This window comes from Pteropus medius, unplaced genomic scaffold, assembly GCF_902729225.1.
Source record: "Pteropus medius unplaced genomic scaffold, Ma_sr-lr_union100, whole genome shotgun sequence".
In the NCBI taxonomy this organism is placed as follows: domain Eukaryota; kingdom Metazoa; phylum Chordata; class Mammalia; order Chiroptera; family Pteropodidae; genus Pteropus; species Pteropus medius.
The window spans coordinates 4,096,439-4,115,899 of NW_024350397.1; the positions used below are offsets into that span (position 1 = coordinate 4,096,439).

At 36.2% G+C, this 19,461-nt stretch overlaps 1 protein-coding gene and 1 pseudogene across 2 annotated transcripts in view; both read right to left on the reverse strand.

The window, feature by feature from the left end:
* Positions 1 to 19,461, reverse strand: part of ITGB1 (integrin subunit beta 1) — a 48,672-nt gene that overhangs the window by 22,543 nt on the left and 6,668 nt on the right. For both annotated transcript variants that reach the window (XM_039839762.1, XM_039839763.1), the window contains exons 2-3: positions 9,197 to 9,263; positions 6,763 to 6,848 (exon numbers count right to left, since the gene is read on the reverse strand). In XM_039839762.1, coding sequence (XP_039695696.1) covers positions 6,763 to 6,848; positions 9,197 to 9,263 — 153 coding nt within the window. The remainder of the gene's footprint in view (positions 1 to 6,762; positions 6,849 to 9,196; positions 9,264 to 19,461) is intronic.
* LOC120584154 (uncharacterized) lies at positions 8,123 to 8,240 on the reverse strand (annotated as a pseudogene).

The window sequence follows — 19,461 nt, forward strand, 5'->3', positions numbered from 1 at the left end:
TTCTGACTCATTTGTTCATTCATTTAGTCAGTCAACATCTGGTAAACTTTGTGGAAGGTACCAGGTTAAACAATATATAGAGATGACAAAAGTTTATTTTTTTAAATGTCAGTTTACTTATTTTTCATACTATATATATATTTTTTTTTTAAACATTTTATTTTTTTATTTTCTCCCTCCCCCCGACTCCCTCCCTTTCTGGTAACCACTAGTCCATTGTCCATGTCCATGAGTCTGTTTATTTGTCCCGTTCATTTGTTGCTTTTAGGTTTATATCCCACATATAAGTGATATCATGTGATTTTCAACCTTTTCTGTCTGGCTTACTTTGCTTAGTATGATTATTTCAAGGTCTATCCATGTTGTTGCAAATGGTAGTATTTCATCTTTTCTTACAGCTGAGTAATATTCCATTGTATATATGTACCACAGCTTCTTTAGTCAATCATCTATTGCAGGACACTTCGGTTGCTTCCATGTCCTGGCCACTGTGAATAATGCTGCTATGAATATCGGTGTGCAAGTATCTTTTCGAGTATGAGTTTTCAAGTCTTTGGAGTAAATACCCAGTAGAGGAATTGCTGGATAATATAGTAGGTCAATTCTTAGTTTTTTGAGGAATCTCCATACCGCTTTCCACAGTGGCCGTACCAATTTGCAGTCCCACCAGCAGCGTATGAGGGTTCCTATTTCTCCACATCCTCTCCAACATTTATTATTACTTGTCCTGTTGATTATAGCCATTCTAACAGGTGTGAGATGAGATCTCATTTTGGTTTTGATTTGCATTTCCCTAATAGCTAGTGATGTTGAGCATCTTTTCATATATTTGTTGGCTATTTGTATGTCCTCTAGGGAGAAGTGTCTGTTCAGGTCCTCTGCACATTTTTTGATTGGATCGTTTGTTTTTTGGTTGTTATTGAGTCGTATGAGTTCTTTGTATATTTTGGATGTTAGGCCCTTATCGGAGGTGTTGCCTGCAAATCTATTTTCCCATTCGAATGGTTGTCTCTTTACCTTGTTGACAGTTTCTTTTGCTGAAAAGAAGCTTTGTAGTCTGATGTAGTCCCATTTATTTATTTTTGCTCTTACTTTCCTAGCCTTTGAAGTCAAATTCATAAAATCCTCTTTAAGCTCAAGGTCCTTGAGTTTAGTTTCTATGTTTTCTTCTATGCATTTTATTGTTTCAGATCTTATATTCAGGTCCTTAATCCATTTTGAGTTAATTCTCGTGTGATAGACAAGTCTAGTTTCATTCTTTTGCAGGTATCTTTTCAGTTTTCCCAACACCATTCATTGAAGAGGCTTTCCTTTCTCCACTGTATATTTTTGGCATTTTTGTCAAAATTATTTGCCCATATAAATGTGGGTATATTTCTGAACTCTGGATTCTGTTCCACTGGTACATGTGTCTATTTTTCTGCCAATATCACTTTTTTTCCTAAAAAGTGATCACTGTCACTTTTTAGTATAATTTGAAGTTGGGCAGAGTGATGTCTTCAATCTCATATTTTACTCATGATGGCTTTGGCAATTTGGGGTCTTTTGTGCTTCCAAACAAATCTGACAATTTTTTTGTTCTATTTCATTAAAAAATGCCGATGGGATTTTGATGGGGATTGGATTAAATCTGTATAATAATTTAGGTAATATGGTCATTTTAATTATGTTGATTCTTTCAAGAACACAGAATATCTTTCCTATCTTCTTCGATTTCTTTTAATAGGGTCTTGTAGTTTTCATTATATAGGTTCTTCACGTTTTGTTAGATTTATTCCTAGCTATTTTATTTATTTTTTGTTGCAATTGCAAAAGGAATGATTTTTTCCACTTCTTTTTTCTGATACTTCTTTCTTATTAGAGTATAGGAACGCTGTGGATTTTTGAACATTGATATTGTATCCACTTTACTGTATTTGCTTATTGTTTCTAGTAGGTCAATTCTTAGTTTTTTGTTTTAAGTGTTCTTGTGGAGTCTTTAGGGATTTCTACATAGAGAATCATATCATCTGCAAATAGTGACAGTTTGACTTCTTCATTTCCTATTTGAATGCCTTTAATATCTTTCTCTTGCCTGACTGCACTCACTAGGACCTCCACTGTTATACTGAATAGCAGTACTGGGCGACAGTGGACAGCCTTGCTCCTGATCTTGGAAGGTTTTTAGTTTTTCACCATTAAGTATAATGTTGGCTGAGGGTTTGTCATAGATGGCCTTTATTATGTTAAGGTAATTTCCTTCTATACCGATTTTGTTAAGTGTTTTGATCATTAATGGATGCTGTATCTTGTCTAAGGCTTTTTCTGCACTATTGATATGATCATATGATTCTTATTTTTTAATTTGTTTGTGTGGCATATCACATTAATTGATTTGCGTTTGTTGAACAATCCTGTGTCTCTGGATTGAAGCCCACTTGATAGTGGTGTATAATCTTTTTAATATGTTGCTGTCTTCGGTTCGCTAGTATCTTATTTAGGATTTTTGCATGTGTTCATGAGAGATATTGGTCTGTAGTTTTCTTTTTTTGTGTTATCTTTATCAGGTTTTGGTATCAAGGTAATATTGGCTTCATAAAATGTGTTGGGAAGTATTGTCTCTTCTTCAATTTTTTGGAAGTTTCAGAATAGGTATTAAATCTTCTTTGAATGTTTGGTAGAATTCACTGGTGAAGCATCTGGTCCTGGACTTTTACTTTTTGGAAAGTTTTTGATGATTGTTTCAATTTCCATACCGCTGATCAGTCTACTTAGATTTTCCACTTCTTGATTCAGTCTAGGAAGGTTGTATTTTTCTAAGTACTGGTCCATTTCTTCTAGATTATTAAATTTGGTGTTATATAATTTTTCATAGTATTCTTGTATGATCCTTTGTATTTCTGCCTTATCAGTTGTAATTTCCCTTCTTTCATCCCCGATTTTGTTTACTTGTGTCTTTTCTCTTTTTTCTTTAGTGAGTCTAGCCAGGGGTTTGTCGATTTTATTAACTTTGTCAAAGAACCAGCTCTTTGTTGCATTTATTTTTTCTATTGTTTTTGTTTGTTTGTTTTCAATTTCAATTGGTTTTGCTATAATTTGGATATTTCTTTCCTTCTGCTGACTTTAGGTTTCATTTGTTCTTCCTTTTCTAGTTTTTTAAGAATAAGTGTTAGGTTTAGGGGGGGGCTGGCCTTGTTCTTGAATTTGGAATTAGTCCTGTAATGATATGAACTTTCTTCTTATAACCACTTTGCCGTGTCCCAAAAGTTTTGATGTGTTGTAATATCATTGTCATTTGTTTCTATGTATCTCTTGATTTTTCTTTTTATTTCTTTTCTGAGCCAGTTATTCTTCGGTAGCATGTTGTATTTGTGGTTCTTCCTGATTTCTTTCTGCAGTTGCTCTCTAGTTTCAAAGCATTATGATCAGAGAATATGGTTGGTATGATTTCAACCCTCTTATATTTGTTGAGGCTATCTCTGTGTCCCAGTATGTGGTCGATTCTTGAGAATGTTGCATGTGCACTAGAGAAGAATGTATAAACAGTTGTTTTGGGATGAGAGGCTCTGTAAATGTCAATTATGTCCAGTTGGTCTAATATGTCATTTAAGGATGTTATTTCCTTATTGATTGTCTGTTTGGATGATCTGCCCATATCCAACAGTGGGGTATTAGGTTCCCTACAACGATAGTATTTTGGTGTTTCTCCCTTTAGTTCTGTTAGTAATTACATATTTCGGGGCTCCCTGATTGGGAGCATAGATATTAATAAGTGTTATGTCTTCTTGGTGCATGATTCCCTTTATCATTATGAAATGTCCCTCAGTATCTTTCTTTACCTTTTTTATTTTGAAGTCTATTTTGTCTGATAATAGTACCACTACTCCCACTTTTCTCTGAATGCCATTTGCTTGAAATATCATTTTCCACCCTTTCACTTTGAGTCTATATTTGTCTCTGGAGCTGAGATGTGTCTCCTGAAGGCAGCATATGGTTGGGTTTTGTTTTTTGATCCATTTTGCAACTCTGTGCCTTATTGGTGAGTTCAGTCCATTTACATTTAGGGTGATTATTGAAATATGAGGTCTTCTTATAGCCATTTTATCTTTTGCTTTCTGGTAGCTGGTGTTTCCATTGCTTCCTTGTCCTTGTGCTTCTGTTTTCTTTATTTTGGTTAGCTTTTGTGAGTTTTCCCTCTGGTCCTTCTTGTTTTACATTATATACTTTGGTTCTAAATCTTTGGCCTGTGGTTACCATTACGATGATGAAAAGGATAGCTGTATATATACAGTAGTCCCTTTTCCTCTGCTTGTGCCTTATCTCCATTCCCCTTTACAAATTTAGAACTTGGAATCCTCCCCTTTTCTGTCATTGTCGTCTCATTTTGTCCCTATGTATGCTGAACATTCATTACTATCTTGCTATAGCAAATCTCTTATTTTAAGCTTATTATGCCCTGTTCATGGTAAGGGTTGCACTCCTCTGCTTTTATCCACCTGCTAGTCACTTATTCCTAATTATGCTTTTTTTTGGTCATTTTGTTTCAGGTGAGCTGACTTTTCATTATTTCCTATAGTGGAGGCCTCGTAGTGGAGAATTCCCTCAATTTTTTTATGTCTGGAAAGGTCTTAATTTCTCCTTCATATCTAAAGGAGAGCTTAGCTGGATACACATAGTTCCTTTCATTTAACAGTTTGAATATTTAATTCCATTCCTTTCTGGCTTGTAAATTTGTGCTGAGAAGTCCGATGATAAGATAATGGGTTTTCCTTTACAGGTTACCGTCTTCTTTTCCCTGGCTGCCCTGAGAATTCTTTGTCATTGATTTTTGATAATTTTAATACAATATGTCTTGGGGAAGGCCTTTATAGGTTGAGATAATTGGGTGTTCTGTTGACTTCTTAATTCCATGCTCCAGTTCATTCCTTAGATTTGAAAATTCTCTTCCACTATTTGTCTGAAAATGCTTTCTATCCCTGCTCCTTTTCCTCGCCTTCGGTAATACCCATTATTCTTATGTTTCCTCTCCTGATGGTATCAGCTAGTTCTTGAATTTCTCTTTCATTATTTTTCATTCTTCAGTTTCTCTTCTTCTTCTTCTGATTTATTTCTAGATTTCTGTCTTTGATATCACTGATGCTTTCCTCCATTTGGTCTACTCTATTTTTCAAGCTTGTTCTTTCATTTTTCAACTCCTGCAGTGTGTTCTTCATCTCCAGAAGTTCTATTTGATTCCTTTTGGTTCTCTATGCTCTGATCATCTAGCTTTTTTTTCAATTCCTGAAACTGTTGATTTGAATTGTTCTGGATCTCATTGAGTTTTTTCAGAAGTACCATCATGAATTCTCTGTCATTTTAGTTGCATATTTCTATGTCTGTATGCTTATTTTCTGGAGATTTGTTTCTTTCTTTCTGAGATGCCTTGTCACCTTGGTTGTTCATGGTGTTTAATGGACTATTTCTCTGCCTAGGCATTAATGGAAGTGTGTTTTTTCTTTCCAGAAAGATTTATTATATAATGTTCCCTAGCTTGTTGCAAATAAGGTTTTCCTTTTTGTTTCCAGTAGGTGGCATCTAAGCCTCGTGGATCTCTGTTTTATATAAAGTGTTGATAATGGGTTTTTTTTCCTTATTGATGTTTAATCATGCTTGCTACCCTCAGTCTCAGTTCCTGTCAGTGTTAGTAACAGTTTTGGTAGTGTTCGCTCAGATTCCACTGGGGCTCCACAGTGTTCTGTCTAGGAGGGTATGCGAGGAGGGCCCCTCTTGGTTGGAAGTTGGAGGCTCTAGCTCAACCTCAGTTTTGCAACCACAGCTGGTAAAAATCAACTGTTGTTTCTCTGCTGTCCCTGCTTTTCTGCAGTTCCTGTTTCTCTGCCTTCTGCCCTGATGATTAGGCACTGTCGCCGGCCGCATGGAGCCCACTGCACTGCCAGGCAGGGCTGTTCAGAGAAGGTGCAGCTTCCTCTCCGTTCCCCCTCATCCTACAGGGAGCTCCAGCTGGGAGGGGCAGCTTCTTTGTTCCTCCCTCTCCCAGGGTTCTGACCTGTGGTAGCTCTTATGTGCAGATCACGTTCAGATGTGCTGGTGTGCAGTTTGGGTGTTTTTTGTTGAAGTTAAGGTGTTCGGCTTATTCTTGTTTCAAGGGGAGAGATCTGGGAACGTCTCTCATGCCACCACGTTTAATCCAATCCCCCTGAATAAAATTTAAACCCTAACCTCCATGGGCTTTTATTAGGATGCAAAGCAATTCTATATTAATTCAAATATAATTAGGGAGGTTAATTTATACCTCTCCCATCAAAAAAAAAAGGGGGGAGGGGAATCCAAAACAGTCAAATTAAATAGCTAGGGTTTTGAGAGAAGCTGTCCAATAGAAATATAATACATTCCACAAAGGTGAGCACAAACTGTCTAGTATCTACACTAAAAGAAAAAAATTAAAAGATATGGGAAATCAATTTTAACAACATATACAAAATATTAGCATTTCAACATTATTAATAATTTTTTTAATCATTAAGTTTTCAAACTTTAGTATTTATTTGAGGCTTATAATTCTCAATAAAGACCACTCATATTTTAAGTCCTCAAGCCACATGTGCCCTGAGGCAATGTTGAACAGCACAGCTCTAGAGAATCACACAGTACACACAGTTGATGCTTATTTAAAAAATACTGATTTAAATGAAAATTCACGTCAAGCCCCTCCCAAGGACACAGTTTTGCACAACACTGAATGACCAGAGAATAAATGGAAAGGACTTGTGCAATCTTACTTACTGAATTTGTACACCATCCACAATTTGGTCCTGCTTGTATACATTCTCCACATGATTTGGCATTTGCTTTTAAACATCTATTTTCATCTGTCAGGAGAAAAAAATACACCACTTTACTTGAAGTTCAAAAGAGAAAATAATGAAAAATCAGGATCACAGTGACAAATAATGCAATATATACGAATGTTAAATATGACTACTATGAACCTCGTTACTAAGCTGATCCACATTGCCCCAAGGAAAGGTGATTCTGAATCACTTGACACAGAACCATACAAAGGCATATTTATCTTGTTTTCTATAGCAAAGACAAGGTATCGTTAACCCATACATACACTTATCCATTTTTCCAAAGGTGTAATTTCAGGATCTCACATGTTGGATGGTCATAATTGTCAGGAGTTTTCTTATAACTGGGTAAAATATTATTTCTTTTCACTTAACTCATGCTTCCACACCATACCCCATATACATCTTCAGCAGTTTTCCCTTTATTTTTATTATGTTAAATAATTGAAAAGCTCATATCCATCCAATCCAAAATCCCATGATTTTTCAGGCTGTGTTCAAAAGTATGTCTTACATTTCTTTGAATCTACCTCAGCATGCCTTTCATGTGGAAAGCTCTGATACGGAATGTCTCCAATGTGTCTTTTCTGATTATGCTCATTATAGAAAATTTGAAAATACGTAAAAGCATAAAGAAAAAACTAAAAATCACTCATAATCTGCTCACTAAGAGATAACTACTGTTAACAATTTTGTATATTTCTTTCCAGGCTTCTTTTTATACAGATAGATGAAAAATGGCAAGGAAGCATTCATATATATAGACATTATTTAAACGAAACTGAGGATATATATTTTGTGTACTACTTTTTATAGTTTATCCTAAGTGTTCATTACAAATTCTTCAAAAATATGGCTTTTAATTACTACATATTTCATATCTATTTAACATTGAAGTTTGTTTTCCATTGCGTGTGTACACAGTTCACACATTCTTGCTCACATGTACACACAAACCCCCCAAACGCATATATACGCATACACATATATGCACCCATTCTGATGATCATTCTTCAATGTAAAACTGATTATTTCCTTATCATAAATTTTTTAATACTGAGTTGAAGAGTATTAATGTTTTTAAAATTCTTGATACAAACTAATTTCTACTCAGAAGTAATATTCAAATGTATACTTCCACAAGCAGTATACAAATACCATTCACTACACCTTCAACAACAGCACTGAGTACTTTTATTTTAATTTTATTTTTAGATGAGGCAACCCTTGGTTGACCTCACAGATTGCAAGGACCTTGTCGGTTTACAATCCCTTATTTTTTTTATTTTTTACACCTACAGCACCTGGTCTTCCTAGGTGGTCTCCCATCCAAGTACTAACCAGGCCAGACCCTGCTTAGCTTCCGAGATAGACAGGATCGGGCTTGTTCAGGGTGGTATGGCCCTAGACATGGAGTGCTTTTTTAATACAAAAAATCTGTTTACTCATTTAACAAGTATAAATTAGAATATCAATTGTCAGTTATTCAAAGTTTCACTTTTTCATATTCTTTCTGATCATTTCTTTTGTAAATTTTCTGTTTTGTCTTTTACAAATTTTATTATCATGTTCATCTGTTTTTATTGGATCTCTACATGTTCATGAAATTAAACCTTTTTTAGTTTCTCATTATTGATGGTGTTTTGACATACAGATATTTTTGAGTTTTGGTGTTGTTAGTTTTATTTAATTCAAATTTATCTATATTTCCTTCATGGTTTTTTTCTTCATTTTTCTACGTAGCACGTCCTTCCTATCCTAAGATCAAGTAAATGTTCTATGCAATATACTTTCTGAGATCTGGAGAACAGAACTGGAATTGCATCAGAGGTGGATGCACCATGGTTTATAAGGGGATTAAATACATTTTCAACTTTATTTTTTTATTCCTCTTTCAATGTCAACATTTTGCAAGAATTCTGATCAAAGAGCAAGAACATCTTCTAGAAAGGCAATTGTTCTGGGTTTCATTTTTTTAGATGGTAATGGATAGTTCATAATCCACCATCCTACACTTCATTTTCTTCTAAGTATATTATATGCTTTTACTTTCTCTATTTCGAACATCCTGATAGATTCTCAAAAAGTCTTTAAGTAATATATTCTATCGTATCATTTTAACATTTTCACTGGCCAACCTGCCTATCTTCATTCTGGGTGGCAAGGTGAAAGACGCCTGATCAAGAGCCTTACACGACATTGTGAAAACCTTGCCCTTCACTCTGAGTGAGATGGGGCTACTGCGGGGCTTTCAGAAGGAGCAGCATGGTATGACTTCGGCTTTCCCAGGAATCAAACTGGTCAAAAAGCGATATGAGATACTGAAATGAAAACAACTAGGGGAAGTTTTTTGGTGTTTTTTTTACCTGCTTGGCCAAATACATAGCAAATTGAACTGATCAGTCCAATCCAGAAAATCAGCTGTAAATTCATCTGAAATATAAAATGTATAACATTAAGTTAAAATTTTTAAAAAATACGTTAAACATAAAACATTCCCACTCGCCTATCTTGTTGATTTTTATAAACATAATACCTCTCAAACCATTTCTTCTCCAGCCCTCTCCATGCCCCTATCCTTCCTCCCCAGTTACCTCATCTTTCACCTCCATGCACTAAAATAACTTTCATACTGAATTCCCAGAATCCACCGTTGCTTTTCTCCAAATCAAATATACTTTAACATTTAATTAACAGTGCTTCAAAAAAAGAACAACAGTGTCAAGTAGTCCCTAACACTCTAAAAACTATTAACAGTCTTTGCCTCATGGAATCTCTACATTATCTCCTGTGGCTCCCACGGGACCAAATCAGATGCCTCAGTTACTTCAGTACTGCATGTTAGTTTGAGTGAACTCGCCAAAACCCTGTCAGCATCCTCCCCTTACTTACAACTTTTCAATAGTTTTTATTTCTCCTCAGACTAAGATCAATATACTGCACAAGGCTCTGACTCAGTTTTTGAATTTGCTCTCCTATAATTATTTCTCTCTTTTAACAAAATCAACTTCTGTGCATGGAATTAGTAAAATACTCAGTTTAACTCCCTTCAATTTCTAGATATACAAACTAGATCAAAAAAGGTGGGGAAGGCGGGGGCGTATAAGAAGACCTGAAGGAGGCTTGAATGTCTTCCAGAATCTCTAAAGAAAAATTAAGTAATATTCTGTATAGGAAGCAGAATACCCCCAAACTCCAACCATTAGAATATAGCTATCTTTTGTGAATCAAAGTTTTCACAATATTAATCTATGCCTTTCCAGAATCAAATCCAGTCAAAGATGGCTATAGCTACAGGTCATTGATCTTATCCCTTAACTACTACTTACCAGTCTTAGACTAGCAACCAATCTAAAAATTATGCATAAGTATCTGCCCCTCCCAAATACAAAAAAACAAAAACAAACAACAACAAAATAAATATAGAACCAAAAAGAATGGTTAGTTTTACTAGCTATCAAATAAATAAAAATTAAAGCAATATAAAGTAAATCAGCAAGCAAAAAATAAAATTTTTTAACCCAACAAAGCTTACTGTAAAAGGCTGAAAATAACCAGATATGGCTCTATAAACTAGTATAATTTGGGGGGAAATACTTTAACGATCTATACCAAAAACCATTAAAAATGTTTCTACCCTCTGACTTAGTACTCTAGCCACTGGAAATTCATCCTATGGAAATAATTAGAAATATATATTAAAAAAAACACATTCAGTATAGAACTCTAGTATATTTACAATAGGTAAACATGCAAACATCTTCAATCCAATAGAGAAATGGCTAACTACATCAACTTGATGGACCTATTAGAGAGTCATAATAATAATAAAATGAAGTAACATCAAAAGGTATATAGAATAATTTGGGGTGCAAATTACACATTAAGATGACAGGTATGTAATCATAACAGTATAAAGTAGCCAAGAGATCTGCAGATGACAAAGAGCTATAAGCATAATACAAAGACAATGAGTTTACTTATATTTAAACTGTTATAGTCTTCTTCTTTTTGCTTTCTTAATAAAAATAATTATGGCAGAGTTACTATGTGGAATTTTTTTCTTGGTAAATTTCCTTCATTTAAAAAAAAAAATTTCTTTAAAAATCTCCATCTTCAAGAGCTTACATTCCAGGATACAATTTCCACAGCTCCGTGAGACAATGCTTCAAAGCTGTTTCAGAGCACTCTGGGTTCCTGTGTTTCCTCTGCTGTTAAATGCAGTTCGCCTTTTCTCTGTTGGCTTCCCAGAGAAAAGCCAGAAGAGTAATTTGCATAGTCATCCACTTTGCAACTGTGCTCAGACCAGCAAACTGTGTTATGCCAAAACTTAGTTTTGCTTACATCTCACTTGCGACTGCATCCAAAAGACCAACAAAAGCTGTGTCACAGAAGTGTGAAATGCCTAACAGTTCACCTTTTAAGGCCTGCCTAAAAGATGTAATGTGTAATAAATCCAACATAGACCATAATTCTAAGTAATTCAAATAACGTTATCAATTCCAAAGTTATGACTAAAAGGACCCGGAACATAAAGACTCCCAAGGAAATGCATGGCTGTGACAAGTAGAACATCAGGGCAGTTTCTGCACAATGGACTGCTATGTGTTTCTTCAGGATACTACTCAGGCTACTTTAAGGACCACTAGACTACCTTGAGAAACCTCTTAAATTCAGAGAATCAGCACTAAGATAAAGTTATTAGGTAACAGAAAATGTTTCCTAACATTCTTAGGTTACATAACTTTAAAATATTACTTTAAATACCATTGTCCTTTCCTTCTATAAATCTTGACAAGCCAAAGATCAGCCTTCTGAAATCCTCAGGCCTCTGAAGAGCTTCAAACCCAGAATAAGGCAAATCAAGGCTTTAGTGGTGAAGAGCAGCTGAGAGAACAAGGACAACAGCTGGGAACAGCTCAAGGACAGATATCAGCTCTCCTGCGACTGGTCAACATACTAGCAAAACCAGAGGCACTGTCATTAGCTAGTGATATCTGTAAAAGTGCAGGCTTTCTGTCAGGGAAACAGAGAAGCCACAGAAGACAGTAATTAAGAATAAAGAAGAGCAATGAGGATAATAAGGCTTAGAAGGGAGCATGGTTAGAAGTGGCCACCAGGAAAGTCAGCCGCAGAGAGCTGGATATTGAAAAGGAAGTGGCAGAGAAGACTAAACAGCTTTCCCCACCTAATCCTGAAATCCTGACAGTCTTTAAAGGTGTGGACACTCCTGCACCTGCAGGAGGAAAGAAGGCCAAGAGCTTCCTAAATTTCAAAACGTTCTAGGGCAGCACTTCTCAAAGTGTGGTCTAGAACAGCAGTCTCCAACTTGTTTGGCACCAGGGACTAGTGCTCCTACGAGAATCTAATGACTGATGATCTGAGGTGGAGATGAGGCGGTGATGCTAGCGCTGGGAAGCGGCTGCAAATACAGTGAAGCTTTGCTCACTGCCTCTGTGGCCCCGCTCCTACCTCCTACTGTATAGCTCCAGTCCTAACAAGTTGCAGACCCGGTCCATGGCCGTGGGGGTTGGGGAACCCTGATCTAGGGAACAATTGCATCAGATTTACCTAGATGCCCATGCTAGGCCTAAAAACCAGAATCTAAGGAGCTGAGGCCTGTACTCCTGGGGATTCTTACACTGAGAAAAGGTGCCCTAAGGAATTTTCTACCAATACCATTCCACACAGAACAGTTTATTATGAGGGGCCAATAGGGAAAGATGCCTTCAGATACTGTTCTAATCCCATCCCTTTTCTCTTCTTCATGATCAAAGGTCTAGAAATAGTTGTCTTCACTGGTCTCCATTTCCTAACCTCCCGGTCCCTCCTGATTCTGCTATAATTGGTGTCCACTTGCTACCATGCATGTGAAAATGCTCTCACAAAAAAATCTTTCCAGGCTTTACCTTACTCTCTGCATTTATTTCATTCAAAAATTTGACTGCCTACAATATGCACTTGAGGAGATATAGCATTTTACAACCCGCAGAATTTACACACAGCAACATTTAAAACATTTCACGATTCTTTCATAAAACACTCTATTCCCCTGGACTTTACTGGTTTCTCTGGAAGTTCTTCCTCAGTCAACTATGTCATATTTTATGCCCTATCTGAAGATACAAAGGTCACTATCTCAAGGAATTTTCAGTTCAAAGACAAAAATACAAATAATTACAACATGCTGTGATGGTTTCTATTATGAAGACAAGGACACAGTGCACTGAGGACACTAAAATCTGCCTGGGCAAGTTCAGATGCTTCATAGAGATAACATCTCAGCTAGAACTGCAGATATGTTGAAAATAGGTTGGCGAATGTTAAAAAATATTCCAGATAAAAGATTTGCACATGCAAAGCCACAGTTTCCTGAGAAGAATTATAATGACTTCTTTTCAATCTTATTTGTAAACATATACTTTTGGGTGTCTAACCCTCTCCAGTGGCATTGTCTCAATCTTTCCATCTTTAGAGGAAAGAGACTACAAAAAATATATTTACATGTTATATACAGTTAAATCTGGTCAGTGAGATAAGTGATTATTTTATCCCTGTAATTTTCTGCAATAAATATAAATTATGCTAAAATCTTAAAATACCATAAAGGCCAAAAAGAATATTAAAGTACTTAAGTATTCCTAAGGCTTAAATTATAAGTTGGAAATGACAAGAACCGAGACCAGCAAGGCAGAAGGAGTTAGGTTACAGAGTCTTCAATGCCATGATAAAAGTTTAGATTCGATTCTATATATACTAGGGAAACTGAAAAAAATTGGGGCACAGTAGTGAGTGACATGATAACATATACATGGCAGGAAATCAGGAGGGTAGAGAATGAGTAGATTAGGAGCCACAAGACAAGTACAAAATTTACTGCCAAGGTTCAAGTAAGAGGTGACAAACATCTGAATTCAGACAGCAGCAATGGACAAGAAAACAAATGAGAGATTAGGATATACAAATAGTAGGATCTGATGGTTGCTTAGATTAGGGCGAGGAAAAAAAGGAATCATCACTACCAAGTAAAGACAGAAGAAAAATGAACTTAGGGGAGAAAATGATGACTTTTGTTTTAGAAATGTGGACTGTGAAATGCCTGCATGAATTAGGGAAGATACCGGCTGGTTAAGATGTCTAGATCTCAGGAGATACGTCAGGAGATACAAACCCAAGACCTGTTAGTATATTGGTGGCAACTGAAACAGAATTGGATGAGATTGTGAAAAAAATGAATAAGACTGTGAAGAAAAGAATTCTTAAGAAGAGAGGAAAGCTGAGGGCAGACTTGAAGAGATTAAGACACAGGAAAAAGAGAATAAAAGTACCTGACGGAGCCAAGCCTCCTTGGAGCAAAGAGGGATGGCATCCAGAGCACCAAGGCGGTCTATCACCCTAAAGAGAGATGCAGCATCTTTTCTCAGTCAGGGCAGGGGTAAGAAGCTGAGAGTATTCATGCATGACAGCCTGTGGTTAATCTGAAACAGGAAGTAAGGACAACTTCTGGGAGAAAAAGAAGTGGGGCTAAGAGGTTGAAGAAAATTAGGAAAGTGCAACAGGATTTTAGAGCAATACTGAAGGCCCGACAGGTAATGACATCCTAATTTATAAAAGCACATTTGTAACACTCATTTAATATCCATCTTCCCTGATGGGTTCTAGGCTCCAAGAAGACAGGGCTCTGGTGTGTCATTCACTTAAAGCACCTAGAAGTGCTGGGCACAAAGTCAATGCTCAAATAGTTTTGCTTAACTTTATTAAACTGTATGATATTTTCTCTGACATGTCTCAGAAGCTCAAGAAAGAAGTCTCTCAGATTAGTGAATGCGCAGATCCTCTTTTAATAGAAAAATAACTGGGGATACCCTAATGATAACAATTTTCAATTCATTTAAGTATATACAAGCCAGCTTAAAGCTAGATGTAAAATGTCTTGTGATTCTGGCTCATATATATTAAGAACTAAAATTAGTTTACACATACCAGCGTATACAAACATAGGCTTAAGAATTAATCAGTAATAATCCAGATGCTAGTTGTTTACTACTACAATTATTAGTGCAGAAGCACAAAATTATTTTAAAAGTCTTGTAGACATGCTCAAATTACTGTGACTACTTCCCACACTACTATGGGTCCTCAGATGCCAATCTGAAATCACTGAATTAATCCACTGGATTACAGAACAAATGCAGAAAGGCAGGGTGGGGGTTGGTACTGACAAAAAGTTAACAACAAAGAAGAGGACAAAGTTAAGAGACTAGAGACCACATTGGGCAGGTGAGAGAAAAGAGGCTCACATAAACAGCGGAGGGGAAAGAGCTGGGAAGTAAGGCAGTGGGCTTAACATGTCAGAGAAACTCAGTCTTGGGAAAAAAGGTCTAAGTGAGGCTACAGTTATGGGTACTTGTTTTGGCTGGGGTTCTTCCCCAAAGCAGAGCCTGAGACAAGAAGAGGAGTCTAGGTAGGCAGTGTATTTGGAAGGTGACCCCGAGAAAGGTACTGAAGAGAAAACTATGAAAAAGAAAAAAAGCCAATCCCAGGATCCTTGATTTACCATAGTTGCATACCTGGGGGCTTGACCTCGCTGGGAAGTTTCCATGGGAGGGTTAAGTACGCTGTATCAATTCCAGTGCCCACAGGTAAAAGTTTGTCCCAAAGGACATTAACTCCCTGACACTTCCAAGAACTATAGTCCATTTGCCCAGAAGGCTGCTGCCAGCTTCTCACCCCAAAGACAAGAGGGCTTGTTTGAGAAGCCCCAGGGGTTGAAATGATGAAGGCACTTGAGGCAAGATGCAGTCAGCCAGAAGTGAGTCACAGAACTGTTCCCAGCAACAGTGGCTTGAATCAGAGGGGAGGCCAAGAGAATGTGAGAAGGACTGAAGAGGTTCCTAATGCTCAAAGGCCACTGGAATTGAAAAGGTCAAGAAAACTGCTGGAACAGAGTGTGAGAAGTATCATCTGCAGAAACTCTTAGGGCCTCCTAATGATGAGAAGAATCAGAGAGGAAATTTAAGCCAGGTGATTCACATATAGACACATACACATATTTAAACAAATATAAAAAATCTTTGTTTAAAAGATTTATATTTAACACATATATAGCTCTTACGCATCTACTATAGATGTGTACACATCTACTGAGATGTGTACAGTTGACCTGCCTTATGAAGTCACTTGTTTATCTAGCACAGTGTCTTAATATTTAATTAAGAAAGAAACTACAAATAAAGATAACATATCCTGAGGTCTCCAAAAACCAATAAGCTTAATAAGGGCAAGCATGTGTTATGCCCGCCACTGTATGACAATGCATGCAGAGTTCAGAGAACGGACTGGAGCTAGATGCCTGGATTCAAATCACTGATAAACCAATAACTAGGTAGGTGACACTGGCGAGTTTTTAAATCTGTGCCTCAGTTTCCTCACCTTAAAAATGGAGACCAAAGTACATACATTATTGGGGTTATGTGAAGTTTAAATAAGCTGATGAATTTAAAATAACTTCTGGAACATTTAAAGCACTACTTAAGTACTACTTATGATTATTAATACACATTATGACTCGAGCTCAACAATGACTTGATTGAATAAAGAAGTAACTGAATGCTTTGTTTTTTTCAATTATAATTAAAACTAGAAAACTTTGGATTGATCTATGTTAAGGGAGACAAAAGATATGGAAGAAAGAATAAGGTATAAGGGTTAGAAACAGCACAACTGCAAACAATAGATTAATGTAGATTATTACTGCTATTCATTAGTACTTATTTTGATAAAATATCATAACTATTATATTGCATAATTTTAATCAGATGCTAATTATCATATGATACTAATTATTATGTTAATAATATATGTATAATCAGATTTACTTTAGGTTGCACAAACTAAGTAAGATTATTCTACTTAATGTGCTTTCTGAGAATCAGATTCCTAACAATTTGTAAAATAATAAAAAGCAGCAAAACCTCAGTGTTTTTGTATTACTACATAAGACAAAATACAGCTTTTTCTGAATATTAATATCACAGACCACCTTAAAAAAAGATCAGAGTCAGGGATGACATACCTAATGCTAATAGAAATAGGAAAGAATGACTTGAGGCTTTTTCTGTCATGAGGAAGCAAACCTAGGAGAGGCTAAAAAAATTAAGGAAACTGCTCTGAAAAGGTGTCTTACTAGTAGAAACTTGAATCATGCATACAGTTTGATTTCACTGCCGCTGGGGACTACTGAAACAGGAAGATCTAACTGTTCATAAGAGGGCCAGCCTAGGCATATACCAAACCAAGCACAGACAAGAATACAATATGCTGAGTTTTGATTATCTAAGGTAATCTGCAGCAAAAAGTTTTATTTCAACACCTTCAAATGACTATAACAATAAAAATAATGATAAAATAATAACAGCTAAGTATTTCCTCCAGGTAATCCTGCGGGGCTGGAATGGCATTATCTGTTTTACAGATGAAGAAAACAAACTAAAGAGGTTAAATAAGTTCTCCAAAGTGAAAGCAGACCATCTGAATCCAGAAGCTGTGATGTGACCCTGTGCATTACAATTTTTTTGAAGGCCTACTTAGTCATTATTTTAAAAGACAACATCCTTCAAGCGTTAGAACTGACTCAGAGCACAGAATTGGAAAGGACCTGTAATGTTCTATGAGTTTATTTCTTAGGCCTTCAGACTGAATGGAGGCCAACAAAAGTTATTTTAGTTATCAAATAATTTAATTTCATAAGCATATCCACAGATTTTGTGTCTCATTTTACAAAAGTATTTCACTCTAATATTATATTTTACCATATTCGATTTTATCTGAGGGGTCAGAATTCATTCCTTGAGCAATAAATAATCTTAACCATCTCCTCCAAGCTATCTCATTATAGTGATTAACAGCCACGAATATGTGCAGTTGTTCCCACTGTCAAAAACTGTGCCTAATTATTTTAATCTCCATTGTAAACTCATCTCATCAAGATTTGTGTCCTGTTCAAACTTTTAAATACACACTTATTATTTATCAGTTTTTAATAATGTCACAACTCATCTGGCATTTCCTTTTACATTTTCAGATAAAAATTTTTAGAAACTTTATATGTACTATATTTGTAGAAATTAAGCAATTACACTTCAGGAAAAAATTACTTTAGAAAAATACGGTGAGTTACATTTATTTCAAGTTTTAAAATAAAGTGCCCCAAAGACATCCGATACAAAAAAAGAGTCATCTGCAAAAGATTTCTGCCTATAAAATATTTGCACAAGGGCACATTTTTATTCACAACTAATTAAATCAAAGTTAACAATATTTATGGCATATCTACCATGTACCAGATATATAAGTGACGAAGCTGGGACATGAACCTAGGCCTGATTCAAAAGCCCAAGCTTTCAATCCTCATTTCTATTTAGAAAGGATGCTTGGGAAGTTCTGTCGCTACTTACACACACTTCCTCATCATCTTCTCTGAACTAAGGTTAACAGGAACCCCTCTAAGCCAGAGCACAGGTTAGCCAGGGGCACGCTGGACACTAACCTATGACTAAACTACTATTTTCAGTTACAATTGTTAATTTCCCTTACTTCCTGGAAAATGCTTCTGTTCTAGTTATCTACTGTTACATAACCAATTGCCCTCAAACTTAGTAGCTCACAACAACAAACATTTGTTGTATCAATTTCTGAGAGTCAGGAATCTAGGAGCAGCTTAGCTGGGTGGTTGGCTCTGGGTGCAGTCATCAGTTGTAGCTGCAGTCATCTGAAGGCCTGACTGGGGCTGGAGGGTCTGCTTTCATCCCACCTCCCCCCACACAGAGAACAATCAGTTGGGAAAGCGCGAATGGAAGGATGAATTGGATGAATTCATCGAACAGCAAAAACAATAAAACCTAACATTTGTTCCCCTCCATCTGACAGGAAGAGGTGTATAGTGGTGACCATTTAAGTGTTTCTAGCCCAAATAATAAGCTAGAATGATTAACAAAAACATAACAGAAAAGATGAAGGGGAGAAAAATAGAGAATAAGAAAGGCTAAGTATTCCAAGGCAAAGAAGGAACTAAGACTTCATCTGAAGTACTTTTCCACCCACTGTGGATAAAAAGAACAGTACTCTGAACTAAAAAACCTCCTAAAATTCACTACTCCCATCCAGAAGAAGCTTTTTACCTTCTTACTCAATGGTAATATCGGTGTGAGGCTAAGGAGCTCCAACAACAAAGGTTTGGCTGCTCTAAAGCTATAGGTTCTCAAAACAATTTGAAACCCAAGAAGAGCTCATAACAGGGCTGGATACTTTAAGAAAATTACAGAATAATATACTGAAGACAAAATTCATCACTAGTAACCACTCTATCCACCTCCTCCAGGAAAATGAGAGTATGGGTGATCAATCATCACCACTCACCACCCAGTTCACAAGTGCAAGGAAAAGATAAAGAATGAATATCCTGCATGCTGGCAAATAAAAAACCTTGAAGATAAGTTGAAAATGAGGGGAAGAAAGGACATGCAACTTAACTAGGAAAAACTTGTAGAGGCAAAAAATAAAAGAAAGTGAAGAATCTTCTCTGAAAATAAGAGAAAATCTAGTTAAATTCGCATGCTCTTCAAAGAACTTA